Source organism: Lemur catta, chromosome 6 (assembly GCF_020740605.2).
Source record: "Lemur catta isolate mLemCat1 chromosome 6, mLemCat1.pri, whole genome shotgun sequence".
In the NCBI taxonomy this organism is placed as follows: Eukaryota; Metazoa; Chordata; class Mammalia; order Primates; family Lemuridae; genus Lemur; species Lemur catta.
This window is the reverse complement of record NC_059133.1, coordinates 99,363,824-99,386,479: the sequence shown is the minus strand read 5'-3', so window position 1 is coordinate 99,386,479 and position 22,656 is coordinate 99,363,824. Positions and strand designations below refer to the sequence as shown.

Sequence of the window (22,656 nt, the reverse complement as noted above, 5' to 3'; positions counted from 1 at the left end):
GGTCATACAACCAGATACATGGTGTTGATAAACTTAATACATTTCAGTTACATGCAGAAGGTGGAAGCGGAGACATCTGTGCCGCCTGTAACTCGTAGAATTTTTTTTGTAAACTCTCTTACTACTCACAGAGATATTAGCAATCAGCATTTGGGCCTAGTCCATTAATTACTGTGTAAGTTAGTGTTGAATGGTTGTGGAGATCTTTAAACCCTTACTTTATAGTGAGACTTGTTTTTTAAGTGTAAAGGTAATACATGTTCACTATTAGAAGAAAATGAAAAGAAACAAACAAAAAAACCCCAAGAAAAATATAGCAGGGGAAGAGGTAACTCCATCTGGCCTTTCAGAAATAGCTTGCTACCTACCATCCAAATCATTCCTGTGTATGTACAAACATACACATGTGTATCTTTTTGTATACAAATGAGATTGGTATTAGGTGCATTCTTGTGTGACTTGCTTTCTTTTTCACTTCACAATATATCAGATGTCTTTGCATGTCAGATATAAATATTTACTTAATTTTTTTTTAGTAGCAGCATTGTATTTTATGGTTTGGAGATTAAACATTATTTAACCAACCCTTGTTAGAAATTTAAGTTCTCATCCTGCTATTACAAACAATACAATAATGAACATCCTTGTACATATATCCCTGAACCTGTGAAAATATATCTTACAGAGAATTTTTAAAAAGTGAAACTTCCAGCTCAAACAGTGTGGCACATCTTTAATTTTAATAGATTGTGCCAAGTTGTACTTCAATGGGATTTTAAAATTTTGATCTATTGCTAATCTTTTCACAGAGCTTAAGATAGCAGCATATTTCTTGCCCTTAGTAATATGTATAATCCTTGGAGAAAATGAACGGAATCTTTAAAAATGTTGAAATACAGTGTTTAAAATATTCAACTCATTTTCTGATAATAAATGTTAATTACTGATGAGCATAACCCATTACAGCAGGCTGGACCAGTAATTTTGAGATTTATGTCAGAATTTCACCTATAATGCTTTAAATAGCTAATGAGTGGTGTATTATATTTTCTGGTTCATCTTAGAAATATCTCAGAACACATCTATGTCAGCCTATCAGTTATAATTAATTTGAAGTAGGTTACTATATTTCTATTAAAGGATTTTCTGCTTTCGTTTGTCTTAGGAATATTTGGTGTTCCTTTGGAGACTCAGGTTGTAGAAAGATATTATTAACCTTCTAATCTATGAGGAAAGAGTGAGAGACTACTGTCTGCAATTGCGTGTTATGCTTGTAGCTATTTGTGGGAAGAGTGAGAATTAAAAGCTAACATACAATTATCGTGAGTAGAAGTATTTTTATATTTAGACCTCTGAGTATATTCCAAGATTCTGAGTGGGTGTGTATGGGTGTCTGTGGGGTAGGACCAGCCTGGGGGCGTTTTCTCTCTCAGTACGCATATAATTATTGAGATCAGTGCTTTTCTTGTAGGGAAGAATGATTTTGGAATTTTTGTGTATTTGTATTTTTCATGACCTCGCTAACAAGCTTTGTGGTGTGAATAATAGTGAATTGATGGTGAAACTATGTTGTTAATAAACACCTAATTTAAGATAAACCAGATTTCTGGTAATGTTCTTGTTAGAGTTTAGGAAACTTCTCTAAACATGAATCCTGGCAGGCTTGCAGAGATTTAAATGCTGTTCTAAGGGCGGGCGCGGTAGCTCACGCCTGTAATCCTAGCACTCTGGGAGGCCGAGGCGGGTGGATCGCTCGAGGTCCTGAGTTCGAGACCAGCCTGAGCAAGAGTGAGACCCCCGGCTCTACTAAAAATAGAAAGAAATGATCTGGCCAACTAAAAATATATATATATAAAAAATTAGCTGGGCATGGTGGCAAATGCCTGTAGGCCCAGTTACTTGGGAGGCTGAGGTAGTAGGATCGCTTAAGCCCAGGAGTTTGAGGTTGCTGTGAGCTAGGCTGGTGCCACGGCACTCACTCCAACCTGGGCAACAGAGCGAGACTCAAAAAAAATTGAAATCTTGCCTGTTCAGTAAGTTTATTATTTTCAGGGGATAGAGGACAAAAATAAATAGCAGGACATGTAGAAAGGTTGTCCATTTATGGCATTTGGATACAATTTAAACATAGAGAAAAGTTTCTCAACAGGAGGAAAATGTTAAAAAGGATTTCATTATATTGGTTTTATATCACATTTAGTTGAAAGTTCCATAAACTAATTTCAAGATACTGCCACTTTTTAAATATATAAGAACTATCTAAGGAATTTCACTTGGATTTAGGTTAATTGTGGCTTCAGAAAATATTTGTTGCCTGCTTGATTTGTATTAGACACTGAGTTAGGTTTTGCAGATGGAGATAAGACTTTCCTTTGCCTTTAAGGAAGTGATTAACTAAAACACAGTTAAGTATGTTATTTTAAAAGCCCTTGGTTACCTTAAAGTTAGACTGAGGGGTTTGTGGGTTTGTGGAGGATTGTGACTGTTAAATTTAGTTTGGAAGACTGAGCAGTAGCTAGTCAGTTGATGGGGAAGAGAAAGATCATAGAAACAAGAGAAAATGTGGTATTTCAGGAAATTGCATGTACCTGATCGTGATTGTCACATGGAGAAGGAGAGTGCTTAAGAAGTGACTTTAGAGAGATAGGCAGGGCCCAAATATGAAAAATTTTACATTATACTACCAAGGAATTTAGATCTTTATTTTGAGAAGCTGTCAAAGGAAGTATGTAGGTGTGTGTGATTATGCCATATTCAAGTTTTAGAGCAATGGTTCTTAAACTTTTCGTTTCAGCATCCCTTTACCACTTTTTTTTTAATTTCAGGATATTATGGGGATACACATATGGTTACATGTTACGACTTTGCCACACCCAAACCATGATTTGAGGTGTGCCCTTTCCCCCCTACAATGCTCACCGCGTCCATTAATTGTGAGTTTACTCACCCGAACCCTCCAATCCCCAAAGAATATTACTACTGTGTGAGCACCTTAGTGTTGATCAGTCAGTGCCAATTTGACAGTGAGTACATGTGGTGCCTATTCTTCCATTCTTGTGATACCTCACTTTGGAGGATGGGCTCAAGGTCTATCCAGGAAAATATAAGAGGTGCTAGATCACTGTCCTTTTTTATGATTGAGTAGTATTCCATTGTACACATATACCATATTTTATTAATCCACTCATGGATTGATTGATGGGCACTTGGGTTGTTTCCACATCCTTGCAATAGTGAATTGTGTTGCCATAAACATTCGAGTGCAGATGTCCTTATTATAGAATGACTTTTGTTTCTTTGGGTAGGTGCCTAATAGAGCTATTGCTAGATCAAATGGTATTTCTATTTTTAGCTCTTTGAGGTATCTCCAGATTCTTTTCCACAGAAGTTGCACTAATTTGCAGTCCCACCAGCAGTGTCAGAGTGTTCCCGTCTCTCCGCATCCACGCCAGCATTTGTTGCTTTGGAATTTTTTGATAAAGGCCAATCTCACTGGGGTTAGGTGATATCTCACTGTGGTTTTGATTTGCATTTCCGTAATGATTAGAGATGTTGAGCATTTTTTTATATGTTTGCTGGCCATTATTCTGTCTTCCTTTGAAAAGTTTCTGTTCACGTCCTTGTCCTGTTGCCCAGGCTAGACTGCAGTGGTGTGATCACAGCTCACTGTAACCTTGAAATCCTGGGCTCAAGTGATCCACCTGGTTCAGCCTCTGGAGTAGCTAGGACTACAAGCATGTGCCACCACACCTGGCTATTTTTAAAATTTTTTGGTAGACATGGGGTCTCGCTATGTTGCCCGGGCTGGTCTTGAAATCCTGGCCTCAAGCAGTCCTCCTACCTTGGCCTCCCAAATTACTAGGATTACAGCCAAGAGCCTGTGCCTGCCCCCCTTTACACTCCTGAAAATTAATGAGGACCCCAGATAGCTTTTGTTTATGTAGGATATATCTATCACTTTTTGCCATATTAGAAATCTGAGAGATTTTTAAAACATCAGAATATACAAGCACACATTCCATTAGCTATCAGTGGGATAATATCACATGTCGTGTAGCCTCTGGAAAACACTACTATACACTTGTGAGAGAATGACAGTGAAAAGGGCCAATGACTTTATACTATTAGAAAAATAGTTTTGCCCTCATGGAATTCCTGAGAGGGTCTTGGACTCCCCTGAGGGTCCGTAACCCATTTGGAGAATCGTCATATTGGAAGATCATTCTGGCAATGGTATTGAGAATTGTTTAGAACCTACAAAAAAGCACATTTTAAATTGTGTTCCAGTATGTACATGTGCATGTGTATGCACACCTGAAGCAAAGATTTGGGAAACAGTGTTGTATTACTTATTGCTTGTATCATAACAAATTACTTCAAAACTTACTGGATTGAAAAAACAAACATCTCAGATTTTATGAAGAACGCAGGTGGGTGATTCTGGCTCAGGGTATCACATGAAGTTGCAGTCGAGGTGTCAGCCAAGTCTACAGGCATCTCAAGGCTTGAGTGGGGTTGGAGATCCTCTTCCAAGCTCTCTCACATGCTATTGGCAGGAGACCTCAGTTCCTGGCAGTGTGACTCTCCGTAGGGTAGTTTAAATATTCTCACAACATTGCAGCTAGCTCCCCCTAGAGCAAGTGATCTGTGAGAATAATCAAGACAGAAGCCCCATGTCTTTTATGACTTAGTCATGAAAGTAATGTATCAATGGAAGCAAGTCACTAAGTCCAGTCCACACTCAAGGAGAGAGGAATTTTGCTCCCCTTCTTGCAGTAAGGAGTATCAAAGAATTCATGGAAATAATTTAAAACTACCACAGATAATTATCAGGAGAGTGAGTCTTCCATGAATCTCTTGTTTCCTGCATACCTTGTGGCATATGCCAAGAATGCAAGGCCTTAACTGCTCTCAGCCCAGCTCATTTTTCAGGACTGTGTTTGTAGTGAGCTGCCTTGAGAGAGGAGGTAATGTCTCTCGTTGGGACAAAGAGCAAGCTTACTTATAACTTACTATAAAAGTGGTGGGTTCGCTAAGCTCAGTGTTCCTCAGCTGTGATGCAAACCCACTGCACGTGTAGCATCCATTTGAGACCCTCCATGTCACCTTCTGGGACTTGGTAACAGGGTGTCAATGCAAACACACTCGTACTCATGAGTGTGAGTACTAAAGTTCTCTGTGTCTGACCCAGGAGATGGATGTGTTCTGCTAGTATCTGTGAAACAATCATAGGGTAGGGTTGAATAAAATCCCAGACCTTTCTTCACAGTTGTTGAGAATGCTTAACTTTAGTGTGATGCACTTTGAAAATAAGCTATATATTCTATGCTCTGCTCTATTCTCACTTATTTTATTAAAACCAAAAAAAAAAAAAAAAAAAACTCAAAAAAAAACCAAAAACAAAACAAGCTTGGTTGCAATCTACCAAACTGATTTTGCAACCTATTATTGGGTCATAACCTTATGTTGGAAAACACTGATCAGGGAGTCAGGTTAGAAAGTTGTTGTAATTCAGGGTATGATGGCATAAACCTAGGTAATAATTGTGAGAGTGGAGGAAGAGGATCAATTTAAGAAATATATGGAAGTCAAAGGATAGGAATTGTACTCTTTGATGATATATAGGATGTGAAGGAGATTTAGGAAGGACTCTCAGGCTTCTGGTTTGAGCAACTGGAGTCTTTCATTTGAATAGAAGTTGTCCACCCACCATGATCTTTTTTTCTGATGCAGGAGCAGATTTAGTTATGGAGTAGGGAGACAGATGTGGAATTCAGTTTGGGGGCATGATGAGTTTGAGGTGTGTGTGAAAAATACAAGTGAAGATGTCCAGATAGTGGGATATTTGCTTCTGATTGTCAAAGAGAAGATTAGTACTGGAGATGTAAATCTGAAGTCTTTATTTTACAGATTAGATTTTAAGTTGGTGGGGCTGGAGAAATGATTTCCCAAGGATGATATTGTAGTGTGAGAATAATACAGGAATAAAGATACAACTCTGGAGATCAGAAGCATTTCAGGGAGGAATGACCAAAGAAGGCAGAGGACCAGGAGAAAGGAGGGTCTGATATAAAGAAGCCAAGAGAGGAAAGTGTCAAGAAATTGGGAGTGCTTAAGATGGAAGACTGCATTTATAGACAGAAGTTACAAAGGCAGTAGGGAGGAAAGGTGATCATTAAATAAGGTTTCTCTGAGGGAAGCCAGAGGGAATGGGAAGTAAAGTACTCATGGAAGGATTAGCTTTAGCTCACTGCATCAGGGTGGAGGAAAACAAGGAGGGTGTTGATGTAAATGAAAGTGTGGCGAGAGAAGTTGAGGTAGTTCCTATTTGATTTGTTTCTCTGTGATATAGGAGGTAAGGTATGTTAGATTGGTAGGGCTGTGATAAGAAAGCATCACAGACTGGGTGGCTTAAACAAAACAATTTATTTTCTCATCATTCTGGAAGCTGGAATTCTGAGACCAAGGTGCCTGCTTGTTGGTTTCTTCTGGAGGCCTCTCTGGCTTGTGGATGGCCGTCTTCCTCTCGTGTCTTAACACAGCCTTTCCTCTGTGCTTGCCTGTGTGCTAATGTCTTTTTATAAGGACACCAATCGTATTGGATTAGGGCTCACCTCAGTGACCTCCTTTAACCTTAATTACCTCTTTAAAGTTCCTGTCTACAAACAGTCACATTCTGAGGTTTGGGGGTTAGGACTTCAACTTATGCATTTTGGAGAAGGACACATTTCAGACGTAACATGAAGTTGTTAGCTCGAAGTGACAGGCAGAAGGCAAAGGTTTGAAATAACTACCATAACAAATATTGAATAGGAAGCTAACTAAAGGACTTGTAGGACTCTGGCGGGGAACATCATGGGCTCAGCGGAGGTTGGAAATCAAACTGAACAACTGTGTGGTTTTCTGCAGTAGCAATCAGGATTCCAGGAATATAATCAGTAAAAGTGTTTCTTTTGGATTAATCAAGGGCAAGGGAGTTTGGAATCTGTGAAATTATTTTATCAAACTTTTATAGTATCCCTAGTGCAGGGCTTTGGGCTCCCCAAACTGAGGCAGTCAGCCTCCCAGCCGGGCCCTCACCGCCGAACCATGGGCTGGACCAGCTTAGCCCTGGGGCCTGCACTGCCTACAGGGTTGGCCCCTGGGTCCTGGAACTGTAGCCTGAAGTGTGGGAAGGATGGTCTTTTTGGTCACTTTTTTTTCTTTTTGTGCTTCAGAGACACCAGAATTAATAACACTATTTTTGATTTTGAAAAAAACAAACCAAAAAAACCCTAAAAGCAAAACAAAGCAAAAAAACTTTTATGGTATAATTTATGCAGCAAATTGTACTATAAAGTATATAGTTTGATAAATTCTGATATATGTATGTGCTGGTGAAAACATTACCCCAAACAAGATAAAGAACATTTTCATCACCCCCAAAAGTTTCCACTTGCCTCTTTATGGTCCATGCCTCCCTTCACCATGTCCCTAGGCACATACTTATTTGCTTTCTGTCATAATACCTTAGTTTTGGAATTTTATATAAATGGAGTATGACTTATTTTTGGTCAAAAATTCTTTTTGTCACATAGTTTAAAAGTACAAGACTTATTTTTCTGTGGCTGCCGTATTTTTAAAAAGAAATTTAAAACACTATCTTCCCTGAAACTCATAAGAATAAAAAGCTAACATGAGGGCTTTAGACAGAGCTAGTGAATTCCTTTCCTTGTCATGTAAGTGAATATGGGTTTGAAAATAACAAAAGTCTCCAGTTGCAAATGCTGTTTTGGATTTGAAAGTGACTTGACAGTGTACTTGCTGATGTTGAAAACTTGATGTGAATTCTTCTTATTGGATCTTAGCCTATTCAGTGTGATTTACTTCACTACGTGAAAATAGAGTTCTGCAGAAAAGCAGAGTTGGGAATTTTTTCTTTTGAAGTGGTAGGTTAAAGTTCTGATGGCATGATTCCTGAGACTCTGAATTTCTGAATTATTACTTCTTATTTTGTTCTTTTGCTTACCATCCTTTATAAAAGGCCTTCTCCTACTTAATAGAAAGGTAAATGTGATTATTTAAGTTTTACACCCAGGAAAACCCAAGATGTAACCTAAAGTTTAGGTTTAGAGTGATAGACTAGTAGGACACTGCCTGAAAATTGTGAAAACCTTTAATATCTTACAGACATTCGAGGTGTTAACACTGGCAGATGATGGTGGCTCAGCATGTTAATGAAGAGCCTCCAGGATCTGGAATTAGGCAGCTTTTATTCAAATCTTGACCCTATCACTTAGATAAGTCCCTCAACCCCTATAAGCTTCAACTTTCTTCCTCTGTAAAATGGAGATAATAATGACAGTCACTGTGCTGCTTATTAACATGAAATATTAAACTATAAGTGAATGTTAAATCTCATAAAACTTACCGTGTAATGCCTGGCATATGGTAAATACACACTCATTAAATGTTAGCTTTTGTTATCATTCAAAGAATTCCAGATAATGAATGGATCACTTATTTTAAGCAATATTCAGATTACTTAAAAAACAAAAACACTTTGCATCCTTTTTTGATCTTGAAATAGAATTCATCTTAAATAGTAATTTGTAGATTACCACTTCTCACCTACCTTACAATCTAGATTAATCATGAAAAGGAATTTTTCCTTCATGAACTAGGTTAATCTTGGAAAGAAATGTCCTAACATTGCTAGCAAAATATTGTAATTTCTGAGCTTGGTGTACCATTTCTATTTCTGAGATGGAGGGAGAATTGGAGTCTTTCCTTAAATGTTTAGGTTCTGTGTATTTCCTGTCCTGTTTGTGGTCAGTCTAGGGCTGTCTTTACTGGCTCACTAATGTAGAGAACAGACTGCCTGTGTTCACGTTTTTGAGGATTTTTAACTTGTTTGCATTTGACCAGAACATATAGTATCTTTAAAATCTTATTTTTGACCATATGATTTACTTGGATACCATTTTCAATGAAGAAACACAAGAATCAATTCTATGTAACAGGATTTTGGGAAAATATTATTTAATATGTTGAAGTCTATTGTTACTTGACCTGAGCCAATTCTTTGAAAGATTGTCAGGAAGTCACAGAGATCTAGTTTAGACCTATATTGATTGATGTTTGAGAGAAGCGTGAAACGTAGATAGGCATAGTACAGTCAGCCCTCCAAATCTGTGGGTTCTGCATCCGCAGATCCAACCAACTGTGGATTGAGAATATTCAAGGGAAAAAACCAATTAAAAATAGCAATACAACAAAAAATAATAGAAACTAAAAAACAAGTATAACAGTATAACAACTATTTATATAGCATTTACATTGTATTTGGTGGTAGAAGTAATCTAGAGATGATTTGAAGTATACTGAAGGATGTATGTAGGTTACATGTGAATACTATGCCATTTTCTGTAAGGGGCTTGGGCATTGAAGGATTTTGGTATCCCTATATAGGGGTCCTAGAACCAGTCTTCTGTGGGTACTGAGGGACTGACTGCTTGTGTTTTTAAAATTTGTTTTAATTATACTTGTAGAGTGTGAATATGTTTTCTTTTTCTTTTTTTTTCAGACAGAGTGTTGCTTTGTTGCCCAGGCTAGAGTGAGTGCCGTGGCGTCAGCCTAGCTCACAGCAACCTCAAACTCCTGGGCTTAAGTGATCCTACTGCCTCAGCCTCCCGAGTAGCTGGGACTACAGGCATGTGCCACCATGCCTGGCTAATTTTTTTCTATATATATTTTTAGTTGGCCAGATAATTTCTTTCTATTTTTAGTAGAGACGGGGTCTCGCTCTTGCTCAGGCTGGTCTTGAACTCCTGACCTTGAGTGATCCTCCCGCCTCTGCCTCCCAGAGTGCTAGGATTACAGGCATGAGCCACTGCGCCCAGCCAATTTCTTTCTATTTTTAATAGAGACGAGGTCTCGCTCTTGCTCAGGCTGGTCTTGAACTCCTGACCTTGAGTGATCCTCCTGCCTCGGCCTCCCAGAGTGCTAGGATTACAGGCGTGAGCCACTGTGCCCGGCCAGAAATTCTTTATATGTCTTGTTTATAGATCTTTCTACATATGTTGAATTTATTTTTCACCTAGTTTTTGGTTTATCTTTTAATTTTGTTTATAACATTTTTTGGTATAATACTGTGTCATTTTGATGTAATTCAGTGTATTAGTTGTTTTTCTTTATGATTTTTGCTTTCTGTTTCTTTTTTTTTGAGACAGAGTCTCACTCTGTTGCTGGGGCTAGAGTTCCGTGGCGTTAGCCTAGCTCACAGTAACCTCAAACTCCTGGGCTCAAGCGACCCTCCTGCCTCAGCCTCCCAAGTAGCTGGGACTACAGGCATGCGCCACCATGCCCGGCTAATTTTTTCAATATATTTTTAGTTGTCCATATAATTTCTTTCTATTTTTTAGTAGAGACGGGGTCTCGCTCTTGCTCAGGCTGGTCTCGAACTCCTGACCTCGATGTATCCTCCCGCCTCGTCCTCCCAGAGTGCTAGGATCACAGGCGTGAGCCACCGTGCCAGGCCTGTTTCTTATTTAAGAAGACTTACCCTAACTCATGTTCACAAGAGTGTTCTAAATTTTCTTCTAATACTTTTAACAATTTAAAAATTAGTATCTTTAATGTACATGGAATTTATTTCAGTGTGAAGTAGAGGTACAATTTATTTTTTCTAAGAACACCAGTTATTCAAACCCCCATTTATTGAGTAGTTTGTCATTTTCTCACTGTTTCGAAATGTTACTTTTAGTATATATTAAATTCCCATATATAATTTAGAGTCTATTCTTGGACTAGTACTATACAGTTTTAATTACCATAGCTTTATAAGGCCTCAGTTCTTTATGGGTCAGATGTGGCTTTGTTGTCCAGAGGTTTTTCCAGTAATACCCAGTGGGCATTATGCAGTATCCTGTAATCACACACAGCATTTTCTTGATGAAATATGTGAATAGTCACATTAAGTGGGATACATGTAAACAATAAGTAACTTCGTATCAGATCAGGTCAGGTTTTGCTGCTTGATGAGTTAAAAAGAAAAAACTTATTTTCAGAGCTTTTTGGATTTTTCTGTACAAATAGGGGATTATGGATCTGTAATTTATCTTGCAATTTGGGGATGTCTTCCTTCTTTGTTCATCTGTTGAAATTGTTGGTTATTCTTATACCCTTACTCTTCCATTTGAATTTTAGAGTCAGCTTGTTGAGTTATGTGAAAAATCCTGTAGAGATTTTCACTGGGATTGTGCTAAGTAGTTGGGGAAGAACTGACACTTTTTAAAGTGAGCATGGATAACTTTTCTTTTGTTCAGGCATTCTTTCATGTCTTTTAGTAAAGTTTTATAGTTTTTTTCCTAAAAATGCTTGCACTTTTTTGTTAGATTTATATCAGAGTGCTTCAATGGTTTTGTTGTTCATGGCAAATGGGATTTAATTTTTTTAAAATTAAAAACTGCAGTTTCTAATTGTTATTACCAATGTACAGCACATGAAAGTATTGATATTTATATATTGGTCTTGTGTCTGACCAGTTTGTTAGTTCTATTATTAGTTCTAATAACTTGTCAGTTGAATATCTTGAGTTTTCAGTTAGAAAATCACATTATTCAAACATTGAATTTTATCTCTTCCTTGTTAGTCTTTATACTTCTTTTTTCTTTCTTTTCCAGTTCACGGTATATTTTCAGCATTCAGTTTGGAGTTACGTAAAATATCTTTAAAATGGTGTTTACTGTGAAATACATTATGCTGTAGTCACATTTTGAATGAATGAGTAAATAGATGATAGAAGGGGCAAATATTCCTCAAGTGAGAGGTAATGGAAAGTTTCTGAGAAGGAAAATATTTATTACTGGAGGATTTAACATGTGGTCTTTTCATTACAGATACGGTGTAAGATATTTCTTCAAGATTGCGCAACAGCGACCTATTATTTCTGATTGACCTGAAGCTGACTTATAGCCATAGAGAAACCTCCCAAAGTTCCATCTTTTGTTTTCTGCTTTACATCTGTTTTGGTACCTAAGTTCAGCTTGCAACCATGTATGGAAGTGCTCGCTCTGTTGGGAAGGTAGAACCAAGCAACCAGAGCCCTGGGCGTTCACCGAGGCTTCCACGTTCCCCTCGCTTGGGCCATCGTCGAACCAATAGTACAGGAGGGAGTTCTGGAAGCAGTGCTGGAGGTGGCAGTGGGAAAACCCTTTCAATGGAGAATATACAATCCCTAAATGCTGCCTATGCCACATCTGGCCCTATGTACCTAAGTGACCATGAAAATGTGGGTTCAGAAACACCTAAAAGCACCATGACACTTGGCCGTTCTGGGGGACGTCTGCCTTACGGTGTTAGGATGACTGCTATGGGCAGTAGCCCCAATATAGCTAGCAGTGGGGTTGCTAGTGACACCATAGCATTTGGAGAGCATCACCTCCCTCCCGTGAGTATGGCATCCACTGTACCTCACTCACTTCGTCAGGCAAGAGATAACACAATCATGGATCTGCAAACACAGCTGAAGGAAGTCTTAAGGGAGAATGATCTCCTGCGGAAGGATGTGGAAGTAAAGGAGAGCAAACTGAGTTCTTCAATGAATAGCATCAAGACCTTCTGGAGCCCAGAGCTGAAGAAAGAACGAGCCCTGAGGAAGGATGAAGCTTCCAAAATCACCATTTGGAAGGAACAGTATAGAGTTGTGCAGGAGGAAAACCAGGTTAGTTTTATATGTGTGTTTACCTTTATTGGCCGAATTCATGACATAAATGAAATGAGCCATTCCTTTCCCCCCCCCCCCCTTAGATTTTTCCCTTCTTCATTTATCTTCCTTTTTCCTATTTATTCTAGTATTTTCTGTCCTCCATTTCTCAGCCTTTTTCAGGGGTCCTGTACCGTATTTTTTTCTATTTGTCATGTCTGCTTGCTCCCCTTTCTTGCTTGTTTCGTTTCCCTGGGTTCTCTTTCTTTTCCTGTTTTCTTTCAGCATGTATTATCTTCTTTTCAATTCTCCTGTGAGAATATTATTTTGCCACATACTCTTAACATCCATTACCAAAATTATTTAAACTATGTAACTTAAGTGTAAGGTATACCATTAAGATTTGTTATACTAACATCAAAAAAGTCAATCTTAAAAAAAACCCCAGCTATCACAAGGTAAATCAGTGTTGTCAACACAGAACAGAAATTACTTTAAAAAAGTCAATGTTGATGTAAATATTTATTAATATTATGTATTAATAAATACTGTATGTAAATATTTATTAATACAGTGAGTAACTGTTCTTTTTGTTGACATTCATGCAAGTTTAACTTCAGGATGCTTATGTAGCTTTTTTGGTTGTTTTGTAATTCTTTAAATTTAAGGTAGAGAAAAGACAACTTGGTGTGATTGGTTGCTTGTGGAAAATAAATGAGATGATTAGGCATAATAATTACAGGCTTTACAGTTTAAGAGCCAAATGCTATCTTATTAACTACATGAAACATTTGTTTACTATTCTTCTGCACTTTCCCAGGTTACAGCTGATGATTGGTGATAGCCATGTCACAGTGACACAACTTATGACTCCAAAAATGTGAACAAATCATATTAAGGCTGCAGCAATTAAAATCTTTCTTTGTTGTTGTTGTTGTTTTTTGAGTCAGAGTCTTGCTCTGTCGCCTGGGCTAGAGTGCAGTGGCATCATCATGGCTCACTGCAACCTCAAATGCCTGGGTTCAAGAAATCCTCTGGCCTCAGCCTCCCAAGTAGTTGGGACCACAGGTGTGCACCATCATACCTGGCTAATGTTTCTATTTTTTGTAGAGATGAGGTCTCTCTGTATTGCTTAGGCTGGTCTCAAACTCCTGACCTCAAGTGATCCTCTAGCCTCTGCCTCCCAGAGTACTGGGATTATAGGTGAGAGCCACTGTGCCTGACTTAGCAGTTAAAAATCTTATACACAGTTTTTGTTTAAAAGATTTTTAGAACTTTTCTTGAACTTGTGATCTGGAGTTATTTGCCTCCACATAAAAGCTCTCTTATACTCATAAAGGAGAATTTTAAAGTAGCCACCTTGTTGCTAGTATTATACTTTCTTTTTGGGTTAGGTTAATAAGAATTATAAAGAAAGTAATAAACTTATCTAAACTGAGGCAGTGTTCTTGAATTATGCTAAGAAGTAAAGAAGGGAATTAAAAATGATCTATGTCTCTGATGAAGTACAGTCACGTGCCACACAATGACATTTCAGTCAATGACAGTTGTCCCATAACCATAAGATTATAATACTGTATTTTCACTGTACCTTTTCTTTATATATGTTTAGGTACACAAATATTTACCATTGTGTTACAGTTGCCTATAGTATTTTGTACAATAACATGCTGACAGCTTTGTAGCCTAGGAGCAATAGGCCATGCCATATAGCCTAGGGTGTGCAGATACCATCTAAGTTTGTGTAAGTACACTATGATGTTGCCACAATGATGAAATTGCCTAAGGACACATTTCTCAGAGCATATCTCTGTCACTAACCAAAACATGACTATAAATCTAAGATTACTGTTGATTGTCGTGCCATTCAATTACTAATACTCAGTTCAGGTATTCAGATCTACTGTTTTGGCTACTCAAAGATCGCTAGTTACATTGCATTTCAGACCTACTTTTTCAGCAATATATATAGCTTATTTTTTCTGATCATAAATATAATCCTGAAAACCATAGTTAGGAAAGCAAAATTTATCCCAGATCCTCCCATCTACTGATAACTTTGCCATTCCACTGTTAATATTTGATGTTTTGCCTTAATGAAGTATCTCTATGCATATACAAATAACAAATTTTACCTGGATGAAATATTATAGGTGTTATGCAGTGACCTTTTTTAAGCCAACATTTCTACTGTGTATTTAAGCCTTATATATCTAAATCATTATTTTTAATGCCTACATACTATTCTGTTGTGTCTATACTAGTTAACTAATATCAGAGTTAAATCTTCAAATTTACTTGGTAATGCAATACTAATTTAAAACTGAATGTTACATTCATTTGAATCAGAGATTTCAAAGTAGTTAGAAATTATAATTATATTTTTCTCAGGTACATTGTAACCTCAAACTACTTTGTTTTTTTTTTTTTTTTTTTTGACACAGAGTCTCGCTCTGTTGCCCGGGCTAGAGTGAGTGCCGTGGCATCAGCCTGGCTCACAGCAACCTCAGACTCCTGGGCTTAAGCGATCCTACTGCCTCAGCCTCCCGAGTAGCTGGGACTACAGGCATGAGCCACCATGCCCGGCTAATTTTTTGTATATATATTTTTAGTTGGCCAGATAATTTCTTTCTATTTTTAGTAGAGACAGGGTCTCACTCTTGCTCAGGCTGGTCTCGAACTCCTGACCTCGAGCAATCCACCCGCCTCGGCCTCCCAGAGCTAGGATTACAGGCGTGAGCCACCGCGCCCGGCCTCTACTTTGTTTTTATTCGTACTTTTAACCAGTCATTTATCACTACTCAAGGGTTGAATGTTTTAATATACTTAAATCTCTAACTCTCTTAGAGACCCAACGTTTCTAAAGAAGAGAAAATGTCCTTTAAAAAAATGTGCCTTAGGAAGTTCTTTGAGTTTGAGTCATTAAGACTTTAAAAATGTGTAAAGAAAGAAAAGAACTGAAATAGACCCCAGTGATAGATCCTAAAAGTAAGACCAGGGTTCCTTCCTAAATGCTGGCTCAGATACATCAATATCAACAGTTGTAATTGTTTAAAACATAGATTCCTAGGGCTTCATACCAACTAAGTAAAAATCTCTGGAGATGGGGTCCAGGAACTTATATTTTGAGCAAGCTTCTCTAGTGTTCTGATGACAAACCATTCTTGGGATCTTTAGAATTGCTACATCTAGTTCTTAAACTTGTCTGTTGTCAACCTGCCGTAGAGACTTTGTGACAGTTCTGTGGTGGCACTTTTCTAGTAGAAGAGAAAGGAAACAAGGGACGGTTTGCTCAGTGTTTCTCGTCCTTTTTTCTGCCATGTTACAGCTTAGGGACGTGACACTCCTATTCATAATGATCATTCACTGTGACAGGGGCCCTCAGTGATGGGGTGTATATGGGAAGAAGGATGTTTAAAATCTTAGACATGTTCAGTTAAATCACCCCCAGGTGATTTTGATGTCTCCTCACCTTGTGGATTATTGATGCACAAGATAAATGTTCAAATGATAAGACAGCAGAACAGGTAAGTACTTCTTCAGTTGAAAATTAAGTTTTTGGGAGTGTAGGACATCACCAAAAATACATCATTCCTAAATATAAAATAATAGTATATTTTCAGTTTTTATGGTTTGGTGTTGAATTGTGGGAGGAAAAACAAGTTTGCTTTCTTCAGTCTTGTGATAAAGTATCAATGTAGCCTAGGTCTTAGAAACTGTATATTCCTGGGAGGGAGGGGCGAGTATTGTTTTCTTTTTGTTTTTTTTTTTGGTAAAAATGAGATTGGTACATTTAGAGATAGAGAGAATGTGCTGGTGGCATATCAGTGCCCAAATATGAGCTTTAACGTATATTTATTTAGACAAACATCATAGTGTATCATATTTGAATATTATCTAAATGTATTATTAATAAAAATCACAATTTACTTTCATTTAACTGAGAAGTGGCTGAGACATAACTTCTTCTTATAAGAAATATTATAGAAAAATTGCCCATGAATAAACACTTCCCTTTAAAGGCCCTACCTTTCAAGAATAGATTGACTGTGTATGTGTGTGTGTGTGTGTGTGTGTGTGTGTGTGTGTGTGTGCGCGCGAGTGTATATGTAATATGTAAAATTATATATAAGACTTAAAGTGGATTTGAGGTTTCTGGATTTATCACTGAATTATCTAGCCACAATATGCCTTGCTGATGATGCTGAAAATATGCCCATCACTGAGATGGTTTTTATTATCAAATGACTTGGAAATGTTCATTTTAATGAGACTAAAATTATTGGTGTACTTGTTTATTTTGAAATGATTGAGGCAATTGTTTATGCCTATACTTTAGAAGCTGTGTAGGGGATAAAAACCCAATGCAATATCCTTTCTAATTATCAGGCTACATTCAATGGCAAAATATTTGAATCTTCTGAAAAGACAATAGTGGGTATTTCAGTTCAATGCAAGTGAAACAGTCCACAGGATTTTCATGCCAAAAAAACCATATGTGCTGAAGAAGGGTGAGCATTGCCTTATCTAGATTCCGCCCCTTGCCCTAATTAAAGACCAATGCTGGCAGGAATATATTCTTCCTACACCCACCATAATTACTACACAATCCTAAAATTGCATAACTTTGGTCCAAAAAACGAAGGGTGCAATTTTAAAGTAAGTGAAACACTGCAATGAGATACAGAGACTGAGAATGCTAATGAATAGATTATAGTCAGTCAGCAGTGGAGCCTAATTAAACTCTGCGTTCATTGTACTCTCTGTAGCCCTCAGAGGTCAGACATCTTCCACTTTATAAAGAAGATTGGTTTAATAGGATTTACAGTAATTAAACAATTTCCCCATTTCAGTTTGAGGCTGGGGATTTAGGTCCATTCTAAATATTTGATCTGATTGGACCATAGAGATCTCAGTCTAGAATCCTATCAAATGTAAAAACACATTTGCTTAGAATTGCTTGATGTGTATGTTTCATTATTACAGAGTCCTTGTAGATTGTTTCTAAAATAAATACCCAGCTGTTTTTATGTCTCACACTTTTTTGTTACTGAGCTTTCAAGTATTGGTGGTTGGAGAGGTAGAATAATATGTAATTTAACAGAGAAGACTTTTTCATTTTCTTTTTTTAGTTTGGCAATAAGGAAGGCTTTTATTGTATATTTTTTGATTAAGAATAAAAATCCAGCTGTAAGCGTGGTGGAATTGGAGAGCTGATAAGACTTTGGATGATTTATATTTTTTATTTTATTCTAACCAGCTTCTAACCAGATATTGTCATATGTCTTTCTTGATCATGCCTTGTAATAGTTCTATGTGTTGAATTTAATTGGAAGCTTATTTTAAAAATAATTATTTTAGAGTACTTTCATTGAAATTTTATGTGGTCAGTGTATATTGTGTTTAATATTACAGGGTGGCAAGTGTCTTTAATGTTTTTTGCCTTGTGTGTTTTTTTTCTTTTTGGATTATGATTTTTATGATTCTCATTTTATTTGTTCAGGGATCAAGAGAATTTCAGGTCTAGAAATGCAAAAGATAAGCTTCATCCTGTGCAAACCTTTGTTTTGTTCTCGTTATTTGGAGACTGTTGACTATTAACATTTATATAATTTTAAGTTGTATCTTGATTTGCAGCATGGTAAAGCCATTATTATTTGTATTTAAATAAGCTTTTTCATGAGGTTGCTAATTGTATCACTGTTATTTAATATCTGATCTTAAAATTTGGGATCTATTTTTTTGACTATTTGTTTAAATTTTCTTTTTGACAATTATGTTTTAATATAGAGATGAATTATGAATGATTATTGAGAATAATGGGGATAAATCGGTATTCTATTTGCCAGATAGATGTAATCTTTCTTGTTTCAGAAGTGGAATGTGTCAGAGTGCCCTGAGAAAATGAAATGAAATCAAATGTAAAATAGGTAATGTTCCTTTTGGGGAGTTAGCAATCATTTTGAGAAGCAAAATTTGTGCATATGTGGCTTATAGAAATTAAACTACCCATCCATCAAGATCTTGGTCATGTATGAAGGTACATAAATGTATGGTAAAATTTTCTTCTTTTAGAGTTGGTAAGTTTGCTTACCTGGAATGTAGTGGAATATTATGAAAAATAATGTAATGACTAATAAAAAAGATTGCACAAATATCTGACAGGGCTTATTTGTGAGGAAATAAGGACAGAATTTGCCAGAGAATTGCAGTTTCTCTCTCTCTCTTTTTTCCCTCTCTTCTTGGATTTCACCATGCAGTATGTGATTTCATCTCAATGAAATAGAATTGTTTTTAGGGATTTGCTAATTTACAGTAAATTTGCAGATAGTAGCTTAAATATGATTTGGGAGACCTACTTTTTATTCTCCTGTGCAAAGGAAACCAGAAAATGAATTTAGTTTTTAGTTAATTAACTTGATCAAGGGAGATCATAGTTCTACTTTACTTTTTAAAATCATACCACCCTACTGGAACTTGACATCCTGTTATGGGTGCTCTGTGTGCCCAGAAGAGTGTAGGGGTGTCTAGAAACCATGCTTTATGGGAAGTGGTTGAAGGAATGAAAGAAGAGAAGACTTGTGACATTTTAGTTATACTCTGTATTTATTTGATGGACAGCCATGGGGAAAGAGGTTTTTCCTTTTTTCTTTCTTGGTATTGTTTTTGGGGAGCCAACACTGGAAATATGAGTACAAATATTAGATTTTAGTTTTAGATTTTGGCTCCATGGAGGAATGTGTTTTTTAAAAAAGTTGTATCCATTTGATGGAACGGTCAGTTTCACAAAGTAATGCTTCACTGTCACCAAAATTGGTCATTTGGAGGTCAGATTACTTTCTGACAGCTTTGTGGGTGCTCTAAGTCATTTAACCTTCAGAATGTCTGAAGTGGTATAGAATAAAGTGGTACTTTGTGGAGAACCATTTAGGGAGTTTGCCTCTATCCTCCCATCCCCTTTTGTCCCCTCTTTCCTTTCTTCCTGCCCCCTTTCCTTCCTTCATGACAGCTGTATTGAGATGTAATTGAACTTACCCTTTAAAGTGTACAGTTTTTTCTGTCTTAACCTGACTTATTTGAAGAAGAATTTGAAGAAAGTGCTAGTAAGTTGCCCTAGGGAATTCTTGAACAAGGGAATAAATGACATAAAAATGCTATTTAGGAGCAGCTTTTATTGCTATCAGCAGAGTGGATTGAAGGAAGACAGGGAAAGCAAATGAATTTGTTGTAGAAGGCCTGTATTAACTTGGGTGATGGGAATGGAGAGGAAAGTACACATATGTGAGACACTCAAATATTTGGATATAGGCTATGATGGCAAGAGGGAAGACCATAGTGAACCATGTATTGAGATTGGGGAAATGTCTTTGCCATTCATGAACAATGGAGAGGGATTAGAAAGTGGAACTAGATTTAAAGTAAGAAATGGCGAATTTGGTTTTATTTATTTATGCATTTATGTGTTTATGTATTTAGAGACAGGTCTCTCTCTGTTGCCCAGGCTGGAGTGCAGTGGAGCGATCATAGCTTACTGCAGCCTTGAACTCCTGGGCTCAAATGGTCCTCCTGTCTTAGCCTCCAGAGTAGCTGGGACTACAGGTGTGCACCACCACACCTGGCTAATTTTTTATTTTTCATTTTTTGTAGAGATTGGGTCTTACTATGTTGCTCAGGCTGATCCCAAATTCCTGGCCTCAAGAGATCCTCTTGCCATGGCCAGGAACTCAGTTTTACAGTTTTTCTGGGGTCCCCTTGACCAAGAAGGGGGTCCTTGCAGTGGGAAGGGGGGCTTAGGATTTTATTTTAATTTACATTTCCCCCTTTTTGGCCAAGATTTGCCAGAGGCAGCAACAATGGCCAAAGTGCTGGAATTACAGGCATGAGCCACTGTGCCTAGCTGGTTTTAATAATTTGAATAGAAGTTTTTCATAAGCATTTGGAAATAAGAGACTAATGACTGTGACCCTAGGTACATGCACAAGGATGTTATATGTGTGCTTTTTAATGTTGGGGAATTTACTTTTCTAGTTAATTTCAGTATGACAAGCTCCATGTCTGTGCTTGTGGGAGTAGGGAATAGAGAGGAAGGGAGGAGCCCTTAGATGGTACATGTTTTGTATGAATTTTCTCACCCAGCTGTATTTGTGTTTTAGTCTTCTATTTTTGTTGTGGTATTTTTCTTTGAAGGCAGATAACTTGAGTGATTCTCTCAATTCCTGAAAGTCACTATTCATTAAAAAAGGTAATAATGGTTTATGTTTTCGTGACGAACAAACTTCTGCTAATAGAGTCCTTTGCTTTGCTTTGGCTAACAATAAGTTCATTGGAGATCATACAGCTTTGCATGATGAATTAGGAGTGAATTTGTGAAAGAGAGAAATATTGAAGAAAATGTGCTGTGCTTTCAGTGAGGAAATGATTAATTTTGTCTTGAAAATGTTCTGTTTTTCCCATATCGATAAGACTAGAAATACTTTTATGAACTGTTTTTGTGCTGCCATATGCATCTCTAAAAATATTTGTTTTCTTTCTGGAGTTGGAAAGTTAGTCTTTCACATAGCTCTATTCCTTTTATTTTTCTAACATAGATGTATTCCTTTTGTTTTTCCCTATTATTTGCAATGATGCGTATTGAAACCCTCTCCTTTCTCTTTGTTCTGCCAGTCTTTCCTACCCAATATGCTCATGGCAAGTTCTGTTACATTTTGACAATTTGTGGAGAACACTAGATTGAAATGACACCTGTCCAATTTAATTTCATAAGTAGAGACCCTGTAGGCTGAGAAGGTGAGAAATAGTTGAGCCTTGATGTGCACACTACACCATTCCTTAATAGTGGCTGGTGGCTTTTGGACTTCCAGAGTATGTGATATGCTGTCTGGCTTTGAAGTCGTCCTGGGGTAACCGCTCTGATCTTGGATGCACTTCAGGTACTTGAATAATCCACTGTAGCAGCTGTTCTCAAACTTTTTGGCCCTAGGACCCCTGTATATTTGTAAAAATTATTAAGGAGCTCAAGCAGCTTTTGTTTATATAGGCTATATCTATCAATATTTGTCATATTAGATACTAAAGTAGAAATTTAAAAATATTTACACATTTAAAAGTAACAAGTCCATTAAATGTTAACATAAATAACATTTTTAAATGAAAAATAGTTTTGCAATTTTTTTTTAAGGAAAGGGGTCTACATGTCTAAGAGCCTTACAGGGGTCTTCTGACTCCAGTAAGAGGCTGCCATTAGGGTCCTGACTAGGTCACTCTTTAGCTAAAGTCTCTCTTCTCTCATCTGTTCAGTGTTGTAATAAAATATTATGATTCGTGACATCAACAAGGATCTTGCTGGTTTTCCTGGTTTAGGAAATTAAACTATTTCTTTAGTAATAGTGAGCAATGGGAAAATACTGTGAGTAATAGTGAGTAATGGCAAACGTTTATTGTTGTTGATAGCATGTATTTCTCCACTCTTAGATTCCTTGGGTGGGCCATGTTAAGGAGTGCCTTGGAGTTGGCTGACCAGTATTCTGTTTATTGAGGTTTTGTGGTAAGGATTTCTCTTTGTCTTATCAATTACCCAGTTTTTATTGTGAAGGAATTAAAAAAGGATCAGGATATATTGATCAATTTTTGGTTGTAATTGTGTCCAAACTTAATTTTGTTCTCCCACTCTTTGGGATCCATTTAGTACAACCATATCCATAGCCCTAAATGAAGGAGCACCTGAATTCTTCAAAAATTATTGCATATTTTAAAAATTAGGGCCAGGCAGAGTGGCTCATGCCTGTAGTCCCAGCACTTTGAGAGGCCGAAGTGGGAGGATTACTTAAGGCCAGCAGTTTGACACCAGCTGGCCAACATAGTGAGACTCTGTCTCTACGAAAATATAAAAAAATTAGTTGAGAGTTGTGGCACACGCCTGTAATCCTAGTTGCTCAGGAGGCTGAGGCAGGAGGATTGCTTGAGTCTGGAAG

General features: G+C 37.3%; 1 protein-coding gene across 7 annotated transcripts in view; it reads left to right on the top strand.

Annotated features, from left to right (window-relative positions):
• ERC1 (ELKS/RAB6-interacting/CAST family member 1) overlaps positions 1-22,656 on the top strand; it is a 486,124-nt gene that overhangs the window by 20,903 nt on the left and 442,565 nt on the right. For all 7 annotated transcript variants that reach the window (XM_045554665.1, XM_045554663.1, XM_045554660.1 and 4 more), the window contains exon 2: positions 11,880-12,703. In XM_045554665.1, coding sequence (XP_045410621.1) covers positions 12,035-12,703 — 669 coding nt within the window. In that variant the 5' untranslated portion in view covers positions 11,880-12,034. The remainder of the gene's footprint in view (positions 1-11,879; positions 12,704-22,656) is intronic.